Source organism: Lasioglossum baleicum, chromosome 9, assembly GCF_051020765.1.
Source record: "Lasioglossum baleicum chromosome 9, iyLasBale1, whole genome shotgun sequence".
Lineage (NCBI taxonomy): Eukaryota > Metazoa > Arthropoda > Insecta > Hymenoptera > Halictidae > Lasioglossum > Lasioglossum baleicum.
The window spans coordinates 1,041,077-1,064,147 of NC_134937.1; the positions used below are offsets into that span (position 1 = coordinate 1,041,077).

General features: G+C 40.6%; 1 protein-coding gene across 3 annotated transcripts in view; it reads left to right on the plus strand.

Moving 5' to 3' along the window:
- Positions 1–5,013: 5,013 nt before the first annotated feature.
- Positions 5,014–23,071, plus strand: part of Myb (proto-oncogene like protein Myb) — a 72,245-nt gene continuing 54,187 nt past the window's right edge. For all 3 annotated transcript variants that reach the window (XM_076431000.1, XM_076431001.1, XM_076431002.1), the window contains exon 1: positions 5,014–9,828. In XM_076431000.1, coding sequence (XP_076287115.1) covers positions 9,734–9,828 — 95 coding nt within the window. In that variant the 5' untranslated portion in view covers positions 5,014–9,733. The remainder of the gene's footprint in view (positions 9,829–23,071) is intronic.

Here is a 23,071-nt window from a genome sequence, read left to right on the forward strand (position 1 = left end):
GCGTCGTGCAAGGGGAAGGTAAAGTGGGGACGCAGGTGTCTTAATCTCCGAAGAACTCCTAGAATTATTTGTAATTAATAATTTCGAACGGACAACATGAATTTTGCTTTTTGCGATTCCGGCCTGCTGTGCGTCGATACATAGTCCGATTAACTGTTGAAGTCCTCGGTAGCTGCGGTCGAATCTCGTGTCTTCCCATTAGGATTTAAATCCGTGGTGGAAGTGGATCAATGTCGACTCGGCGACGCCCGCTTTTGTCGGACGTTCGCGTTTTCGAGCTCGGCGATCGGTTCTCGGAACGAAAGCATCGTCGAAAACCGCGAGGCCTCGCCGAGGCAGTTCAGTTCTGCTTGGTTCTGCTGCCGACCCTATCCTCTCGTTTCTTCGTCTTTCGCGCGTCTTTCTTTCTCTTCCGTGTCCCCCGACCTCCTCTCGCATCGTCCTCGCCTTCTCCTCAGCATCTCTTTTTCTTCTCCACTTATTTTTCTTGCTCAACCTTCCACGACCACACGTAAAGGCCAATTCACACCGAAGCGACTCCGTCCTCGCGGTACCGATTCAAAGAACCTGTACAATCGCCCATGAATTCCGCCTCCCATGATTCCTTCGGTGTAAGACGGTGTCCCCGATCTGCCCCGCTCGTCGCAGCTCGTCGCAGCTCGGCCACGCTTGTCTCCGCTCGTTTCCTTCTTCGTCTCATTAGCAGTAACGCGAGATAACCGCTTCCCGGGAACCACCGCGCTAACGAACGCTAGACGGTCCGGTCGTCTTGCTGTTCGGACTACTTCTGGGACCATCTACGCTCCGATGATTCGTACCGTTTATACGGGTCAACTTATGGTCCCAATGGCAAGCATTTCTTCGGGGTATGTTCACCCGTGATCATTCATCCCGCTTATAAAGTGCTTGTTTACCGCCTCGATCGCGCGAACCTCTTCGGGCGGGGTGAATGAGCTGCTTCAATAATCCTTTTATATTTCAGAGGGTGAAACAATTAATAGAGACTGTCGAGTTCGAATTTTATTTTCACGATATACTATTTACCCATAATTTGTCGTCGAGTTAAGTGTAGTTCAGTATGAAACAAAAATGTAGGTTTACACTATATTCTTATCCCAACAAAAACATCCTGTAAACAGGAGCCAAGTTCCTATGACTGTAAAAAGTTATGAGATCAAACAAAATACGGCCAAGTTCGTTAGCTTAGAAATATGTACCTCTTACAATACTGAAAAAAGCGTTTGTAAAAATTAGTTTAAAAGAACGCTATTTAATTTTTAAAGAGTTATATGGAGGGCTAAATTATTCAAACTTGGCCGCTACCTAACAGCTTTTATGGCCATTGGTTTAAAAAGTAACGGCCAAGTTTGAATAGTTTAGTCCTCCATGTAACTCTTTAAAGATTAAATAGCGTTTTTTAAACTAATTTTTACAAACACTTTTTTCAGTATTGCAAGAGGTATTTCTAAGCTAACGAACTTGGTCGTATTTTCTTTGATCTCACAACTTTGTACGGCCATAGGAACTTGGCTCCTGTTTACAGGATGTTTTTGTTGGGATTTCATCAATTTTGTTGCAATTTCATCAATTATTAAGTAGGTATTACTCTTATCCCTGATTGATTAAATTCTAAACATTTTTTATCTTTAAGGTGGACATTAAGTAAATTAATAAATGCATGTTCGTTTTACTACCTATTTATACCTATTTCGTAATGTTTTTTTTCAATACAACCCCTTTAAGGTGTAAAATTTCAAACTTTGATAATTATTCCTTTGAGTGTTTGTTATGGTGGACCTATGTACCAAATTTCAAGCTTGTAGGTCAATAGGAAGTACCCAAAAGGTTTTGATGGTCTGTCAGTCTAGTCAGTCAGTCAGTCAGTCAGTCAGTGACAAATTTAGCGATTTTTGAGGTCCTATATCTCGGAACCTACTAATGTTGGAAGATTAATGTTTTGTCAATATTGAGACATGATAGCATATGTAACAAGTGTACGAAATTACATCTCTCCATCTGCCTCCAGTCACGAGTTATAAGCCTCTAAAAAACGGTTAAGTTGTTTCGCGTAAAAGGAGGTAGTACGAGAACTTGGCCGGAGCACTGCCGTGCACCTAGATGATCCCTTATTTAACCCTTACACTATGTCCATCACCAAAATCTCTTACGGTATTCAGTGATGCATTTTATAAATTCAACGCGTAAATGCCTCGAATGTAGATTAATTTGACATCTGCGGACTTTTATGCGACCTTTTCTATCTTGTTTTAATAATTTCAGCGAGTTGAACATAATCCAACACTAGTTTTTACAAGCTTGCAGTTTGTCAGTGAAAGTATCGGAAAACTTTTAAGAAGAATTTAAAAGGGATTTTGCTTTCCATCAAACACAAGATCAAAATTCCGTACGACCAATGAAAAACGAAGTAATAATTGGTAAACAATGGTCGAAAATATAGAATCGAATTAGCAGTCTATATCAACGAGTAACGAATGTAACATAATTATTTCGTGGCTGATACACTACTTCCTTTGTCCCAAAGTGGAAATCGAGTAGATTCGAGTTCTGATAGTCGGTAAAGGTACACTTTATCGAGTTCCCCGCGCGCGCGCGTGCAGTGAAGTGAAAAATATTCGGTGCCCACACCCTGCGTTGCATGAGACGAACACCCATGGTGTTGGCACCGGATTTTCTGAATTTCGACTGTGGGCATCGCCACTCGCTAGAAATTCCTATATGTATACATATATATATATATTGTGTATATATATATATATATATATATATATATATATATATTTTAACACTTTACCTACCGGAAGCCTATTAATAGGATTTTCAATAAGTTTGCTGTACCAAAAGAAAGTATAGAAATTTTCTTTTACATTGCAATCTTAAATGAAACTATTAGATGACGTTATTGAGAGCAACTTGTTAGTTCATAATGAAAATTGCTGTTGCTATTGAAGGTTCCATTAAAAAGTGTTTAGCCATGAACCATAGATTTTTCAAAATTAAGCAATAATCACCGGTCGGTAATGTGTTAATAAAGAATTTGCTTCGACCATCAAATTATGAATATCAGCATAGGTTCACAATGTTAAATAATTATAAGATACAGAAAATAATGTTCAGTCTATATAATACAATATGTGTAAAGAAATACTCTATGTACACGAACGAGCGTGCAGAAAATAGGCTGAAACGCCGCTGTGGGTCACGAATGCACGCCGATCGAGAACTCCGTGACCTGTTTGCGATTGTACAGGGCGTTCCTCAATAATTGCGCCAATTAAGCCGTTCGAGACAAAAACGAGAACAGAAGTTCGCGTAAACACGTATGTACATACACGAGTGTGTGTTTTTCAGTACGAAACTGCTCTTGATCCGAAGCATTCCATGGCAACTGTGAGTTACAAGAAAGAAAATCACAAGAAAAATGAGGGAGTTGGAAGAAAGAAAATTGCAGGAAAAATTAGGGGGTTACTAGAAAAAAATCACAAGGAAAATTAGGGAATTACAAGAAAGAAAATTACAAGAAAAATTATGGACTTTTACAAGAAAGAACATTACAAGAAAAATCAGAGTTAGAAGAAAGGGAATTACAGGAAAGAAAATCACAATAAAAATTATGGAGTTACGAGAAAGAAAATTGCAGGGAAAATTAGAGGGTTACCAGAAAAAATCACAAGAAAAATTAGGGAGTTATAAGAAAGAAAATTACAAGAAAAATCGGAGGGTTACAAAAAGTTACAAGGAAAATTTCAAGGGTGGGCTAGCACAATTGTGTCACCTATGAACAAGCTGACAGTCACCGTGTCAAACAAAGGGTTGCGTTGGTACGGATCTTCCTCGTTCCTCGAGTGGCGCTCGTCCTCCCAGCTTCCCACATATTAAGAAACAGCCTGTACAGTCGATGCTTGCTCCAGCTCCAGACTCCACGGTGGGAAAGTATTCGCGAGCAACGATGCAGACGCACCCTGAGGCGTGCACCGAGCGAGTAGTATTCACCGGTATTAAACTACGTTCTCACAGGCAACGCGTCTGTCCTTTGTTTTGAAAACACTGGTCCGGTACCTCGTGCGTTTTAAAGTGCTATCACGACCTCCAGCCCATCGCGGAATCCACGCGCGATTTTCAGCGGGGTTTCCGAGGAGAACACTGACTTTAATTCCCCTTCGGTATCCAGGAATACAGGTCATGCTCCGTGAGGAACAATACAGACGATGAAACTCCCACGATCTGAGGATATTAATTTCTGCTGAAAAATCAGTATGTTCACGATAAAACGGTCGCTTCGTGGTCTCCAACCCTTAATAATTCAATGAACGATAATCCTCAATTTTTAACCGGTCAGGAGGTTAACATCTACAGTGTGACTCTCACTAATATTCGGACGCTCTCAAAACACCGATACCTTTTTCAATATTGGACAAAACGATTTGAACTTTTTTGGGAAGCTAGAGCAATTAGTTTACTACAGGATGTGAAAAAAAGTTTTTTCAAAAATTGCAATTGGCCGGAATTGCAGAGAAAATACTAGAAGTTGCATTCTACAACTTTTTTATGTGGGCCAATATTAAAAATTTTTAAAATACATTTTGTAGACCTGTGTCAATTATACACATATGCATTGTGAAATTTTTATTGCAATCGGTTGATGCAGAAAAAAACGACAGACATTGAAAGATGTAAGAATTCTTAGATTTACTGCCGTTATAGGCCGAAAATCGTGAAAATCTGCAATTTTTACCATCTTTAAACGTTTGTAGCTCATTGCAACGTCAACCGATTTTTACGAAATTTTCAGGATATATTTAATTGATACAGATCTACGATCGCATTTTTTAAATTTTCAATATAGGCCCACATTAAAAAAGTTGTAAAATGCAACTTTTAGTATTTTCTCTACAATTCCGACCAATTGCAATTTTCGAAAAAATTTCTTTTCGCATCCTGTAGTAAACTAATTGCTCTAGCTTCCCAAAAAATTTTTAATCGTATAGTCCAACATTTAAAAAAGTTATCGCTTTTTTTAGAGCGTCCGAATATTAATGTGAGTCACACTGTACCTTGCTATTCGTTGTGAAATAATTTTGTGAAAGTCAATAATTGACAACGAACTTTTTCATGTTTTAGTTGACTCCTCGAAAGATGTCTCGAGTAAAATATTTATAGCGATAATTAGACAGCAGATCTTTATGGAAAATAAAAATTTTCTACCTGGTTTGCAACGAAGTAGAGTGAAATAGAAATTTATTTTCTCTGTTAACACGTTTAATAGGTTGAAAATAATATAACAGTATTTTTAAATTCTTCTAATGTTTTTACTATTTGATATTATGTACACCTACTCATTTTTGTCATAAATGCATCAAATCCGCTGTCTAGTGATAATATAATAATTTCTTCTGGGAATGTTGTTGAACAAAATGTTATTAAGGTTCTTTTTAGACTAGCATATACCAAAACATTCGAAATGATAAATGAATAGTCTTGCTAAAATTTCATTCCGAGTACATGTAACTGTTGGTTCGAGAGGAGGCTGCCCAACCAGTTAGGGGTTTTAAAAAAAGGTTCATCTCGATCGAGGTCCAGGAAGCCATTTCATTGTACTCTTTCTGGCTGCAAGATACGTCCGAGATTCGCCACATCCGTTTCCTCGAGGAATCCTCTTACGATGCCGAATACCAATTGTCGCTATCTCGATAGCATATGTAGCGTGTAATTTCACCACTCATACTCTCCACCACTTCCTCTGCGTGTCGAGACGGCATTCACACGTTCACCAGCACCGCACAAAACCATCTTCTTCGCCGACACCTGTATTTGTACTACTAGGATGGATCGGTGGCACCGGAAATGCTCGCACGAACTCGCATTGTTTCCGATATGTTCTACCTACCGAACACTGTTTGCCTAACCTGTGGATAGATCGTCTAAAGCGATCGCTCTTACGAGCACACCTCGCCAAGCTCACTGATCTATTTGACAAATCCGGGAACTGTTTGGATTAGTCCTCGCAATCATTCATTGTGTCGCGTGACCGAATGAATAATGCATGAACCATCGAAGCGATTCGAGTTTTTCACGCGGAGCTCGTTTACGCTGCATGAATTATACGTTGTTTCCTGACAATGGTGGAACGAGCAGGCACAATTGATCGAATTCCGATATCGTTTACACAGAGCATTTTTCCTATCTGTTTTGTGATTCGTTCAATTTTATTTATCTTTGTTGAGGCTGCAGCTAAACGTTTATGGAGAACAAACAAAACACAAAATTTTAAAGACATTGGAAGAATTATCAACACTGTGACACTATTTCGAGAAGATACATTTTTATTTACTTAACTTTCGTTTCTTACAATTGACTTAAAATTTATATTTTGCATGAAGAAAAATTTTTAAATACAAGGAAACCTGTATATTAAACAATGTTAATGGCATTTCTGTTTCATTTTTACCACAAGATATTTTCCAACAGGAAATAAAAGATGCCCCTTCTCTTAACCCTTGTAGAATAAATTTTTGGAAAGGTATCTTTTTGATCATGTACATCCCAGGATATGTGTTCCGTTTTTGCAGAAGATTCTGAATTTCCGAAATTTTGATCGCGTGCACCTTGATTCTAGCTGCATAGCAAACACCAAGTGTGTCCTTTTAGAAATTGGTTGCAGAAGTGGGAACGTCTGGACGGTAGTCCTCGTGATTCTTTCGGGTTCCAAAGAGAAACGATCAGTGTCAAACCTCAAAATAGGGGTGTCCCTATTTCCTCCGAATGAGACCCGAGGATTCTTCCGAAAGGATTCCTTGCCTTTTTGGCGCGCGCGCGACAGCTGCTTTTACGTAACAGGAAGCTTTCCTACTTCAGAAACTTGGGAAACGCACGGTGTGCCGAAGAATTCGTATGATCTTCAAGATAAGACTCAATTTTACATTCTCCGCACTCTGAAAACTGAATTTATCATAAAAGAAGTCTGTAATTTACACTCTACAATTAAGCAAAATATGTTTGTAGAATACCTAGACTGAAAACTGTATTTGAATATTTTGAACACATCATGTTGCAAATATCGATTGATGAAGAAACGGTAGCTTCTTCGTTACAGTAGAAAACATTTTAATTACACAGAAATAAGGGAATCGAAGGAAAGAAAGGAAATTGGAGATACAAATCAACCTCCCTAACATACATTTCGAAACAGATGCCGGTTGAGAAAGTGAGCGAAACTTGTTCTATTGATCAGTTTATTAGATTGGGTGTGAAATAATTCTTTTGTACAATCTGTCAGTTGTACAAGAAAATTTCGTCACAATATCGCGTTTCGGCAGTGGTGTCCACGAGGAGAGAGAGACAATGGGTGACCGAGAGCCCATGTAGATACACCAACACACTTGCGCGATCCCCATAGAAACAGTTTCAGTTTCCTCGCACCCTCTGCACCGTCGCTGACACGGCAAATGGATAATGTGCTCCATCAGCCATGGAACAACACCGTATTAATTCACGTTGATCTCGAAAACGCCGTAGTATATTCTTATTGTTAGTTGAAATTGCTGAGTCTCCCACTTTGTTCAAGTAATAAATAGACAGCGGATCTTTATGCGAAATAACGTAATAATTTATTTGATACATTGATTCGGCCCCTCTCTCAGTTTCATCAATAAAAAATTGTTGTGGCCCCTCAACTATGTGAAATAAAAATAAATACTAATGTTCAACACAGGGTAAATTAACCCTTTGCACTCGGAGCTATTTTAACTGGAGAAACATTGCTTCCGATCTAAAATATTTCCATTCCTTATGATTTTTGAAATTATATGCATATGAAATTGGTTGTAATACCTCATACAATACCTAAATGTTTAGTAATTGATTAGTAGACTGCGGATCTTTATGCAAAATAAAAATTGTCTGTATCGATTGCAAGAAATAGAAACTAAATTGAATGTTATTTGAATATAGGAGGAATCATATATTGACATCTTCAATTTTAAAATTTTTCAATAATTTTGAATTTTATCTTCTCAATTGTGCTATAAATGTATGAAGATCCGCAGTCTATTGATTAGACACCGATGTATTTAATAATGTAAACAATATTTTGATTAATGGTACATCAATTTTTAGTGGAGCCTCGGAGGGGACAACCGAGTGCAAAGGCTTAAAATTGTAGTGCTCTAGTCACATTCCCCAAACGGTATTACATAACACCTTGAGTGCCCTGTTTCCCAGAAGTGGAATTATTTGTCCATGTATGTAAATTAATTTTTGCGTTAATGTATTGAATCTAGAGAGTGTTCTTAGTATCATATATAAGCAGAGAGAGTTCTAATTTTCATTGCACCTAATGTGAGGTGGTAGATTCTTCTTTCCCCTCCTCTTCGGGTCCGAGTTGTTCACAAGCTTGGCAGGATTACTAAAATAGACTACATATCTACTACATATTGACTATTTGAAACAGTATTTTCCCCAGCTCCGATTCGAGCAAAAAGTAGCTCGGTTCAGTTTCCTTGATAGACCCGTGGCTAGTCTTTCCCGGGAGATCGTGCCGGCGCTTAACATGTTAATTCGAAAACGAGGAAGGGTGAAGAGGAGAGAGCTTTCGTCGCAGCATCGGCGTCCGGCTGCTTCTTTCCCCGAGTTGAATGAGCAGGGCCGAGGGCGCACAGACACAGAGTGAGAAGTAGGGAAAGAGAGAAAGGGACACGGACAGGTCGAGCAGAGTGGAGCCGTCTTTAGGGACGGGGGCCAGAGTTTCATCGCGCCCTCCGTAGCATCTCGTCGTCCCAATGGTTCCCCTCCTGTCCTTCCATTCCCTTGGCGGTCCGCTATACCTTTTTCCCCCACCACGCGTTGCCAACAGCCCAGCACGTTAGGGACTGTATGCTGTACGCGCAGGCTGCCGGCGAACCAGCCGGGTACCCCCAGTTCAAATCTAAACGCCGATCCGTCAGGACCAGCCTCGCGCGACTCTGCTCGACTTTGGGCGCGCGTCGCGACACACCACAGCCACACGGAAAGAATCACGTTATGGACAAGATCGGAGGCGCCTCGAACATCTTCCGACAGAATATCCAACGGTCCTCGCGAGTGTCACGTTAATATCCCTCTCTTGTCCCTTTCTTTTTCAGACGTCGACCTTCTCCCTCCCTCTCCCTCTCTCGATCTCTCTCTCTCTTTCTCTTTCCCTCTCTCTCTCTCTCTCTCTTTCAAAGAGTACGCTGTTCGCGTTTGTCGCGACGCGTGTACCCAAAACCACCCCTTTATCCGCTCTCGCTACTGATAACAACGACCATCTGTTTTACCGAGCATCCTCTTCGAAACGGTCCCAATCGCGAATGGTGTGTGTACGTGTGTGCGGGATCCGCGGCTGCCACGAGGGTGCATTGTTACCGACAGAAACAGACAAAGACGGGGACACGGAATTCTTATGTTTTCGCGAGCCTCGTGGGAACCCGACCGCATTGTAAGCCTCGCGGACCGACCGTGTACCCACGCGTGTTTCGCTCGAATATGATCCTCATCGTCGCCTCAGGATTTTGAACTTATCGAGGCTCTACCACGCGGTATTCGCGACAAAAACGAATCTCGACAATGGTTCGTACCACGTGAATTTTTGCTGTCGATGTACTGAGTACAGTGACGGTTCGAGTCTTCAGGACCGAGATCCGTCCAGCATTCGTCGGAACCTGACCGCGAGTTTTCCTGGAAAACTACCCTCGTGAGAATGGATGTAGTGTCGAATGGACTCCTCGTGCCAGCGAAAGTCCTGGATATTGGTGCCTACCACTCGTCGTTCTATTCGCCGCCACCCACCGAGGCGTAAGTAATCATTTAAATACACCTTATCGGAGGATGACAACGGGCCTCTGTCAAACCGATCCCTCGTTGTCCGACGCGAATTTTCAGGTAGAGATAAAATTGAAGGAGCACCGAGGGAACAGTTCCCGTTATCGGTACAATTGTCGAAGTATTGGGTTCGAAGTGATTTCTTTTTCAGATATAAAATTCCTCAAAACTAGTACATAGATATTCCTTTTATTGAGTGATACTTTATCTTCTTTTTTTCTCTTTTCGAAAGGCCGTTGAATATCAATGAGTTTCTTTTTATTGAGACATTTAACCGATGTTCATATTATTCATGGGAAGCTTTTTAATTGTTTCAAATTTTTTGTCGACCTACGGGTTGAGCGGCACTGTTGCGCAAGGAAATATGTATATGTATATCGAACTGTCAATTGTCAATTTCGTGCAACTGTGGTGGAAAGTACTGTCACAAAAATACGCATTCATTCTTTTAAGGGGTGGGGGAAGGGTGGAATAGTTATAGAAGTCGAAGGTCGGGAAAACAATTGTAAATAGCAAAACTGTTTCGTTTTTAACGAGAAATCCAACTATGTAATTGAACATTAGGAAATCCTGTTTTTTTTTTAAGCAACATAGTAAAATACGTGTTACAACCACGTTTTCTTATTTAACGTTAATGACCTTCTTTTCCAGTATTAAACTTACAACACCTTCCCATTAAATCAATTCAAAACAATCCATCATCAAATGTATAATTATATGTATAGCTAGGATACCTGTGAAAATGTGGGTCACGCTTTAACCTCAAATCTCTAAGTTCGGTACGCATCAAGCCGACAAAGTTGTGAACGATATCACGGGGCAACTCGTGTAACCAGTTCGTTAAGATTATGTTCGTCGATTAAATCGACCCATTAAAATTCCGATTGCACGATTCTCGAATCTTTTGTCATTCGACATACAGGAAACAAAGGAGAGATGCAACGGCGAATCGTTTGCAATCTCGTTCGTCGGGTTCGAACAGGTTCCCAGCCTCGGTTGCAAAGTTATCTTCCCATTCAAATTCTGCTCTGTGTCCTGGGGTTTATCTCGCGCGAACTGTCACCGGTAACGAGCCTGCTACCATTCGCGCGTTTTGTCACAACAAACACGCCAAAGTATGCTGTTGTAAACGCAATGAACGTCCTGGAACGTTGTGCTCGGAACGGAAGTCTCTGTTTCGGTGTCGATATCAAAGGATGCGGCCTTATCTCTGATAGATTGAGCCGCCGCGCCGCGCCTCGCCGGTTGTTGTACATACATATATGTTTTTATATGGCCGCCTAGCGTATTTATATTATCTTAAATCCCAGACACCATTCCGAAAACATTCTAGGCGCACCACTTGACCACCGGCATCTTTGTAGGGCTACCCGATAGGAGGGTAAACAGTGTATGTATGTATCATGTATATTTTCACAAACCTCGCGACACATTTTTAAACTGCAGATTTTAAGGCAACATAAAAAATGTATGCATAAATTGTTTCTTCTTATTGAACGGAAACTAATCCACTGATGTTCATAAATCTTTTGAATGTGTCGAACGTTTTGAGTTTTATTGAATTGTACCTCTTTTTGTCATAAATGCATAAAATCCGCAGTCTACTTGTAATCGGGGTAGGTCGAGTCGTAAATCGCTTCCGGCACGTTTAAACAAAGACGGTCCCATGGGTCGTTTCATTGTAATCGTCTTAACCCTCCAGAAAACCCCAAGTAATAAACAGATGTTTAAAAATAGTTCTAGTTCCCCGAAGGAATATTCTTTCCGAGATTATGGTCTATTTTTTTGAAAGACAGCTGATGTACAGTTATCGTCACAATAGCTGTCTACCTGACTCTTATTATGTACTTTGAATTGACAAAACGTACCTCAGCCCCTAACTGTTACTATGTGCACCGTCAGCCTTGAAAACAAACTGATTATTAGACTGGGGATTTTATGCGTTTATTGCAGAAATGGGTAGAGGTGTAATTTCAAACACAGTGGAAATTTTCAAAGAATTTAAGAATATCTAGAATATCGAAATTTTTATTTTGCGTATAGATCCGCAGTCTACTTATTGTGCACAGAGTTGGGCATTAATCGATTAAAATTTTAATCATGATTGATTGATTAATGTATACGATTAAAAAAAGAAATCGTCGAAAAATCGGCGATTGATTTAATCGTCAATCGTTGATTAAAAAAAGGAATCATCGAAAAAAAAACATAAAAGCACGTAAACAGAATTTGTGTTATGGACCAAATGACAATACACCTAAACTCGGTTTACATTTTTTTCAGTATTCATACAGTTCTGATTACGTATTTCATTTCGAAATTTCAGCAGTTAATCATTAATCAATTATCCGATTGACGATTAATAAGTATTTAATCGTTAACCACAATTTTAACGACTAAGCGAGGAGATTAATTGTTAATTGCGATTAACGATTGAAGAGTAGAAATTTAGTCGTCAATCGTTGATTAAATTTTTGCCCAACTCCGATTGTGCATAGCCCGAGCACAATGATTAGCGTACTTCAACATTTATAAAATAGCATATGAACGATAACAACGTTGAAGATTATTGGCCATTTAAATGGCGCACAGCTGGAATAATTACCAAAATTTTGTACAACGTGGAACTTGGCGGAAATGTATCTGGTATTCGGGAAGGGACTGATCTCGGAAAGGAGATCTTAGACCGAAAAGGCTAATCTTCGGTAATGTTCTTGGAAGTTCTTTGGGATTCCGTTCGAGTCCCGTTTCCGTCGACGATTACGAATGCGTCGGTAAAGACGGGGCCGTATTTTTAAAAAGTCACCCAGTAGGTTGCGGGTCCCGAGCGGGCCTGTCAGGCCCGGGGCCAGAGGCCTGGACGCGGGGTGGGGGAAGAGACAAACACGCAGGCAGGCAGGCAGGCAGGCAGAAAAGAAAAGCAGCGGGCACCTCTCCGAAGGAAGCATCCTTCGGCTATCCCTGTTGTTGCCTAGCAGATATCCCACTTTAGGCTCGTTTATCGGCCGTAGCCGGGGCCGGGGCCGGAGGGAAAGACTGGGCCCGTATATCCCGGTCTCCTCTCGCAGGTCTACAGCCCGGCTCGACCCGTCCCCGACTAAGGAGATTTAAACCCGGTTTTCAGATCGAACCCGTTCAGAATTCCCCTGTCGTTTATTTCGTTTGCCAGCACGGACGGGTTCGCATCTCTCTGTCCTTTAACTGGCCGCCGCGCCGGCGCATTGACTATTTTCTGAATTGCCTTAATTTGGACCGTATTGTCCACACTCGAAGTGCGCGCGTTACATATTCAGTGGTCATTAGTCAAATGTCCCGCAACCGTCCCGAAATCCGCGCTAAATATCCGCCCGGTGTATAACAAATCGCCGATCGCGCTCGAATTCCCTTGCTCGACGCAACGATCACGTAACAATTGCTACCGCTGCACAGTGTGGCGTTGTTATGGTCGGCCACACCGTTTTGTCCATACAAAAGTCTGTTCTTGACGGAATCTTATAGGAAATTTCACGCTGAGCACGAATATACCATATATTAAAGGTCCCTGAATAGAGTTTAACAGTTTTTTCCGCAAAATATCGTATTTTTTGAAGTTTTTTTGAGTGTTTTTGCGTGAAAAATACGGTTAAACTCCATTCACTGATGCTTAATACATGGTATATTCGTGATCAGCGCAAAATTTCCTATAAGACCTCAAAGTATGTATCTTTCTTTCGTTTGGCATCACACTGTATATTCCAAGTGATGGAAACAGGGCAGGGGTCAGTTAAGAAAAATTGCTCTTCAATGCATCATCTACAAAAATGAGAAAACATGACCAAAAATTGAATTGAATTTCAAATAATATTTTATAAACATTATAAGAATAATAATGGACAGAATATGTAGGTATTCTTCACAATAATGAAGGTATGCTTATTTACATAATATAGGCCATAGACTGTACCTATGAAGTAGATATTTGTAAAATCACTAATTATATACACTAATTTTATAACAGAAAAAATTTTGGGGAAAAATATTATTAGTCATTTAACTGGATTCGGTATTTTATGGAGAACCAGGGAAAAAATTATTTTCTCTTTTTTAGCGCTATTTAATATAAGCGTGGTTTTTAAAAAGTTTTTTATATATTTTATTTTCTACTTTTATTGTCATCGGAAGCAAGTGTGTATATCAAAGTAAAATTCGATTACAAGATTTGACGCATAAGCGTGGTAAAAAAGAGCACAGAGCCGTTCCAAGCAGTTTGAAGCAGAAAATGTTTATATATTTGTGAAGTATAATAGTCGTGAAATCGAAATATATCAAAACCCCAGGATGTTTTGACTCGAAATTGAGAGAAGCTTATCTGAAGATATTGACGTCTATAAAACTTGATTCTAACTTAGTGTTTTATTATTGCTACGAAACTATTTTGACGGTTAATGAAACGGGAAAAGTGGATATTCCTCACCTTCTTCGATACCTTCCATATTCAAAATTTAAAGAAAGGACACAAAACAACGTTCTTGATTACAGAAAGTCAGTATGTAATTGATTGGGCCAGAGCTCGCGTGAGTTCTCCGATGAGCTTCCTAACGAGCTCTCTGCCACTTATGCAAACATGATTCCTGCCGTTTGTTGTGCTAATACACAGAGTTGGGCATTAATCGATTAAAATTTTAATCATGATTGATTGATTAATGTGTACGATTAAAAAAAGAAATCGTCGAAAAATCGACGATTGATTCAATCGATTGATGAAGTTAATCGTCAATCGTTGATTAAATGAAGAAATCGTCGAAAAATCGGCGATTGATTCAATCGATTGATTTAATCGTCAATCATTAATTTAAAAAAGGAATCATCGAAAAATCAGATGATTTAATCAATTGTTGAAGTTAATTGCATCACGGTCTATCCATAAATTGTATAATAAGGAGATAATAATATATTTCAACAGAAACATGGTCGTAGCTTACCATGAATAATAACTTCAAACGTAAAAGCACGTAAACAGAGTTTGTATTATGTATAGAGACCAAATGACAATACATCTAAACTCAGTTTACATTTTCTTCAGTATATATTCATACAGTTCTGATTACGTATTTCATTTCGAAATTTCAGTAGTTAATCATTAATCAATTATACAATTGACGATTAATAATCGTTAATCGCAATTAACGATTAATAAGTATTTAATCGTTAACCACAATTTTTTAACGACTAAACGAGGAGATTAATTGTTAATTGCGATTAACGATTAAAGAGTAGAAATTTAGTCGTCAATCGTTGATTAAATTTTTGCCCAACTCTGTTCATTGTTCATACACTAGAGACATTTCTGAAGGGATTAGTAAAGCCAAACGCAAGGTGCGGAGAATAGTTGCATTTTCGACTTTTGTCCATAGGCGGCCGCACTGTGCGCTGCTTCGAAACGAGAACATAAGAAACTGCAGCGACTGAAAAATTAAGAGTTTCATATCCCGCGTGCTTCTCAAAAATAGTACATAGTACACAAGATGCTAATTCCTATTCGTTCCTCGTTGATACGGGAGTCGTTTCGCAAGAATCTCCGTAGAGAAGAGCCTATTAACGGTTTCTCAATCATCCTAAAATCTCGAGTCCCACAATGAATACAATTAGAATCTGATTTACATTGATACTACAGATTTCTCGATGCTATTTAATGCAAGAATCCCGAGAACAAAGAAGCCAGAAATCTGAGATACAGGTGGACACAAAATGTACGAGTAATTTATTAACCCCTTGAACTATAATATCGAGTCACACATCTTTATACGTTTATATGTAGTTTCTAAACATTTTCAAAACATCCTGCAGTATCAAATTCGACAGAATTTAGTACGATGTTTATTCATTTTGGACCTGCAAATGTTATTATCAATGAAAATAGGATTTTATTTGCTACCGCTTTCTTAAGATTTGTTTAGTTATTAATATTCCCTTCATATTGAAATAAAATTCTACTTCATCGTAATCAATATTGATCAATAAATATAAATTTTCTTCTCTAGCAAGTTACAAACACCAAAGAAGTTGTAATCATTGCAATCGTGAAATCTTAGTGCAGGGTCTAATCGAAGCTAGATTCATTTATATTACTTTGATCAAGTGCTGGTACATTTCAAGATACGGAGGAGGTTCTCACGAAGGTTCAAGCAACCTTCCTGTATAGGCGGATTGCAGGATCCGATAGCCGGACGCCGTTATCCTTAAAGTTCGCCGGGAAGAGGCGGGAGAAAAAGTCGATCTGGTAAATCGAGATTCCAGGCCCGTCGAACACACGCGGAATCACGCGTCCGTAGAAAAAAGGAAAGCCTCAAGGCCGTTTCAGAGAGGCAACAAAGACGCGGGTCCTCCCGTCGAATGTTTTAAGACTTCGCACCTAGGCGAGATCCTGGGAAGAAGCTGGAAAGGTTCGAGAGCCGTGAAACGCGGAAACCCACGGAATTGCAGCGAGCGTGTCCTGCGAAACACGTGGCCGGTCTTCGCAAACATTCCTCGGCGATTCGTGCTCTCGTCCTCGAGACGCGGGGAACGGGAACGAATAGAGACAGGAGTAAAAAGGACGCGGAGCCGGGTCGGCAAGAGAGGCTGCCCAAGTTTCAAGGCGAGTCCACGTGTTGAGAGTCGAGAGGATCGTCGGCACGTGTTACGGCCCGAGGTTTCTATCTCGCGTCACGATTTCCATGGAAATCTATCCGCCGATCTGCGAAACGTTGCTATGCCCTTTCTCAACAAGCAGGATGCTACTCGCGCGGACGGAATAGGACAGGAAACACGTGATCGGGATTCTTAGCGACGCGGTTACGGATTTATTGGTTGCCAAGGGGAAATCCATTGTCGAGGTTTCGCGATTGATTTCGAGAGTTGGCGCGCGACGATCGATGTTCGTGCTCTCACTATCTTGTTGTCGCGCGCTGCGATTGTATCTTTCAACTTCGCACCGGATCGTTGGCCGACCTTGAAACATTTGCAATTAATTTAACTTTGCTGCAGCGTTTGTAGACGGGCTGTGTGAAAAAATTGATTAAAAAATAAAAGAATTTTCTATTTCCGAAATTGAAACTACCTTTTTTCATGAGAAGCTCTAGTAATTTAATACTTTATTATGGTTATTAGTTGGTTATGGAATAATCGCTAATACAAATACGTTAATACAATTTCATAAGTGGATGTTGACCGTTCGATAACAAATCTTCCAATTGGCCGAATAGATGTTCTATCCTGTTCTCGATAAAGTAGCTTGAAAAAAGTAATTTGCATAAAGAGTCTACAAGGTTTTCATGGATCTCCAAGATGTCGTACGGGTGATAAAACATCGACGACATTCAGATACAGTTTCTTGAGAACATAGCATTCTCTCCCGACCCATTTCTTTTCTATCTCCGTTTCTCCGAAGCAGCGCGTTAGACCCGTAAACCGGAAAAGCCGAGTTAGCTCGTCGCCCGAGTTGCACGCATTCGGCAACCGAGTCAATTAGTACGATTAGCGTGGTTTGAGGCATTGGAAGCACGAGCGTGGCAACAGAAATTTCGATGCTGAGAATTCGAATGAGCGGATGCGTACGATTCGGATCGAGACAGACACGAGATATCAGCGCAGCAGGCAGAGAAGTTCGCGGCGTGTGGTCGTTCCCCGAAGAAACGAAGCGGGTCCCCCGGGAGAGCAGGTCCGCGGGAGCGATAGTAAACTTAGAAGGCTCCCGTCGTACTCTAATTTTAGAGAAAATGCAAAGAGAGCCGCGGGGAACAACAATGCGCTCCCGGAGCGATTCACTGGTTTATAATAGCGCGGGGTCCGCCGTCTTTCTCTCGAACTAGATAACGTTTAAGATCTGTTGCTGCAATCCTGCCGGACACGACACCCGTGTCCGGGCTTTTAAATTCGCAACAGTGCGCCGTGTCCTCTCGGGTTGACAATTAAATAACCGTTTCGGCAGCTGCGCTTCTTTTAAAGGCTTCTCGACGGACAATGACGCGAGGCAACCACCACGTGACGGAATACAGAGCGCCCTAAGACGCGTTTCGTCGGCTAACAAACATTCTCGTACCGAGGGATTCCAGTTTGCTGCGACGAGATTCGCGAGGAATCCCCTCGAGGAAGTCTCCCCCCGGGGAAGATGGAACCACCTTTATACGTCCCGTCTCTCTTTCTCTTTCGCCGCGTTTAGCCCCGTTCTCCTCTTCTGGTCGTATGTCGTATCATTATTTCCGATGCCGGGCTCGGTACACTCGTCGCTCTCCGTCTCTCTCGCTTCCGAGGGTCGACGACGCCGATCGTCGGGGTGCAGAAGGGCGAGCCTGATTTCCAGCATCTGCTCCAGTCAAGAAAGACCACAGTCTGGAACGACTTTGACGATATGTATGTATAACGAAGCCTTTGCATGGCTTCTCGCTCTTTCTCTCTTCTTCCACTTCTCCCTCCCCTCCCTCTCTCTCGCTCCCGCCTGCGACGCCTTCTTATATTCCATTGAGTCTTCCAAAAGCACCGGAGCATATGTTTTCGAATTGTTCCTTCGGCTCGGGGGACGACTAAATGATAGACTGACGCTGCTTTTCGCTCAACAGCCACACGATGAATTCTAATGATAGCTCCTCCTCCCCCACCCCCCCTTCTCTCTCCCCGTTCTCAAGTACCGATCTTCCTTCCCCGCAGATTTACAATGATATCCGTCTTCCGCTCCTCGATTCTCGTTTACGTGGTCGCATCACCTATCTCGTGACGCTCGAGAGAGCTTCTTCAGCAAGCTCTCTCCGTTGATCTCTCCTCTCTCCGCCTTTTTTCATGCTGAACGCGTGCCCGACCGTGTATGTACTCGCCGATTCTCGGTCGAGCGGAAAACGCGAACGGTCTTTTGTTCGGCGGCGGACGGTGATGGCGACCGGAGTCAAGCGTTTTGTCCGCTCGGCGATTTTAGTCATCGGTTCCTCGAGGGTCCGATCGAGAGACTCGTAAACTGGTGGCGGCTGAACATTGTTCTTCGGCGATCAGATATTGGTCCTTTGTTTCAAGCTTAACCCGAATTTTTCGATTTGGACTCGATAGTGCGCGACACATGACGCGTGTTAGATTAATTTTTTTTTTTAATTAGGAAATATCGTATGAGATTATTACAACATAATGCTTAGTACAACAGAGTATTACAAGGTATAACAAAAATATTAGTTACAATATAAAAATCGAAGATCTTTAGGCACGTCGGTTACATGTATTTAAAAAGGCTATCATATATACGCTCGCATTAATATTAGGTTCAGCTATTAAGCAACCTATGTCCGATGGCAATTGAAAACCTGCTCCAGAAAGGTTTTGGATAAGTTTGATCCTCTGATCATTATATAGGTTGCACTGCTAATTGAAACAATACATTGTCGGGTTAGCTTTTTATGCCCAAACCAAGGTGAACGAACGTCATTATAGAATCGTTGAAAATAAGCTTTACCCTTATGTGGCCCTTCATCTTTTATTATTTTAACTGTATTTAAAATCGCATCCTTCTTAAAAGTTTCGGATAAGTCACTAAATGGAATCTTAGAGACCTTCAAAGAGCTGGCAACAGTAGCTTCTTTAGCTAGCTAGGGCATCAACCCCAATCAACCCTCTCGTGGTCCCAAATTTCCGAGTGGGCCGGAATCCAGAAAAATTTTATCGAGTAATTATTTGAATTTACATGAAATTGATTAAATTTTCTTTTAATTTCCAAGATGAATCTATTAGTTCTGGCTTTGAATTTAGGAGATTTCAGACTTACTAGAGCACTAAGGGAGTCTGTCAAAATAACGAAGTTTTGGTTATCATAGCTCATCGCTAAATCAAGAGCATCATTCAAAGCAATACACTCTGCTGTAAACACAGAAGCATTATAGTCAACACTCTTATTGTTAGTTATGTGATAATTTAACTCGGGGCAGACACAAGCAGATCCGACGAATTCTGCATTTAGACTACCGTCAGTAAATATATATACAATATAGCGAAAGCAGAATGATCCTCAATCAGACTCTTGATTCTCTGATCACGGTCATCACATTTTTTGAGATTGTATCCAAATTGTATCCAAAGGGAATTGAAGTAGTAATCGTTTTGAAATCATAACAAAAAATATTGAAATTATTTTCAGAATTCAATTAAGTTAGGAAATTTACGAAAAGAAATTATGCAGAAACTCAATATGTCATAGACCTAATTGCTCTGTTTTTAACTCTATTATAATAACCTTTAATGACTTGGAGACAAAGTGAGCTTTCATTTGAGTGAAGTTTTGCAAGAAAATTGTTCTTTACCCGGCATGAGTTGGCCGATTTATGTTGAGATCGCGCTAGTGGTGATCGCCACTGGCGGCAACTTATTGTTAATGTTGTAATGGCTATGATATTTTGCTTTCTGGTTCGGGCAAAAACGTCGACGCCACAGTGGTCTAAACGGGCCATTTAGCTGGACAAAATTATTCTAGCATTATTTTAAGACTTAAAGCCGTAGTTAAGTAGGTCATTGGATTCGTCTTGACATCAGTTACAACAATATGAAATAAAAAATACTTAGCAGCATTTAAAAAATTAACATGATCATATTTTTTATTAAAAAAAAAATTTTTTGTCAAATTTTTTTATTGGAATTTATAGATGACCGAGTATCGATTAACTTTTGTTGGAAACATTTTCTTGTCAGATTATTCGAAATGTTCAAAACATCGTGGTGACAATTGGGCATTTGCACCGAAAAGCTTCCGAACCGAAACCTTTTCATTGAATTTAGCTGGTCAAAATTATTTATAATATTTAATGATCCCGCAACGTTTTCAAATCACATATAGTATCATTTTGTATTTGTTTAAGTATTTTAAAAACATCATTTCATCTCAAGTGTTTACGTCTGGAAAGCGTGCGCGCCAGAAACGCAAGGGCCGCTTGGCGCGATAAACAAAATGCTGTGAAAAGAAGGGGTGCAGACTCGGGCTACTTTTTTTTGTTTTGCTGTAAGCCCAAACCTTTGACAATTACAACCGCGCTTAAAAAAATTCTCGGACGTACCCTGATGTACAACATAATTACTCATAAAGTGTTACAATCGTAACAAATCTTATTTACATACTAATCGTGTTGAAATGTAAATAATTACCAAAAGATATGCAATAAAAAGATACAAAATTGTTGAAAGTATAGTCCATACTTACTAGCAAAACTTTCATACTGGAAAAAAATGTGTACAACTAACTTGAAACATATAAAAACTGTTTCATCGAATTTTAGCAGCAAGACGCGTACTACGAAAATCTTTAACTTTCGATGAAGTGCAGCACTTCATGGGTGCCTGAATGATAAAAAAAATATTAGTACATTGTCCTCCATATATTAAGCTATAGCAAGCACCAACAATTTCACACTTTAGGTAAATTTTTGAAATTGACTTTTGCCAGCTAAATCGCTGAAAGGGACCACTGTGCGACGTAGCAAACTTCAAAGGGTGATTTCTCAAGATAAAAGTCTTCTCTATCGCGTGGTATAGTTCAATTCTCCGCTGAACCTTTATTTTTTGAGATAAATTCAAAAATATCCTGAAAAGTTGCTGCAAAAGTGGTCTCTCTCCGTCTTTAATGATTGTTTAAACATGTTTAAACATTCATAATGTATTAGTATTAGATATCACTGTATTCGGTAAAGTATACAGAATCTTTTGCTGTAAAGAACAATTCAATATCTTATATAATACTATCACAATATTTGTTTAAAGTTGAAATATATATTTTTTTTTCGAAGTCTTGTTTCTAAGAACTGTTCGTCTAGGAGAAAAATTAAGGGCAGATTCGGAATCAGCGCATAAAACTATAAGTATCACCATCGCAATGTAATTGTGAAACAAATTTGGTGTTGGACAGTGTTATTAAACGATACTTTAACTTACTTTTGGCACACCAAATTTTATATATTTAGTATAGAAAGATCAACATCTCTCTCTCTCTCTCTCTCTCTCTCTCTCTCTCTCTCTCTTGATAAATCTTTAGATCACTGTGATTATCGTGATAAATTTTGTTTTCAACATTACCATTAAATATGTAATCAACTTGTTTATTTTTATAAGAGGATAAATATTACTGTTATCGTGATTTCATTATTGAAAATATGAGTATTGACTTACTTTTGTTATCCACTGTATATCACGTTTGGCCGTGTCCCTGTTTGCCAGACGCGCAGTGAAGGAGGAACATGTGGCGGGAGCAAACGAGGGACAGGGAGTGTGTGCACGCTTTTCACCCTAGCCGTTCTCAATTAATAGCGATGACCGACTACATACCGAGTCATATCGGCAGCTTCCACCCGGTTCGTGAGCAGCGGGTCGAGTCCCGTGTTGAATCAGGATTGCTCTCGGATGGTGGACCCTCTAATCAGCCGGCATTAGCAAGGTGCGCTCGGATCGGATAGGATTCGGGATCGTCATCGTCTTTGGACGGGCGCGAGATCGACCGGGTCGATTTCCCCCGATTCCCACGGTGGAATTAAAGATTCACGATGGAGAGAAACTACCCATCGCACTTGTCATGGGAACGAGCACCGGGTGGCTCCTCGCTCGATTTACAATTGGTCGCCGGGCGCGTTCGCCGCGGGGTCGAGGCGTGGCGGCGACGCGCACCTCTAGGCCCAAAAGGGGGATGAACCTCCGAGGGGCTTCTCACCCCCTCCCTTCTCTCTCTCTCTCTCTCTCTCTCTCTCTCACTCACCACCCTCCCCTACATTTTGCATTTTTTTCCACCTCGACACGACACACCCGGAGGGGCTGCGGGAATTTCCCTTGCCTACCTTGCCCGGGACACGGCCGCTTTTGAGTGACATATGCGCGCGTCAGGGTTGCTCAGTCGGTCAGACCGGCACGGCAGAGGACATTAGGAAGACAATGCTATTAGCGAGGGGCTGGCCGGAGCCTTCCACCGCCCCTCCAACGAGAAATGTTTTTTTATAAATCTTTTTCGCATTTATCCGGAGAATAGTTTCCAGATATCGATGGTGAATTCAGAGACTCCTTTTTTTATTGAGCCACTGAAACCTACACATATTATAGGTTTATTTCAGCTTTAACAATTTTTTACAGTAGTCTTACAGTTAGTGTACAATGATAGAATTAATCATCGCTAGAGATGTAGATTGCAGTCGCTTGAAAACTGAAAGATATATTCACAGGCTTTAACATTAGGTTTAGCAAAGAAAATGTCCGC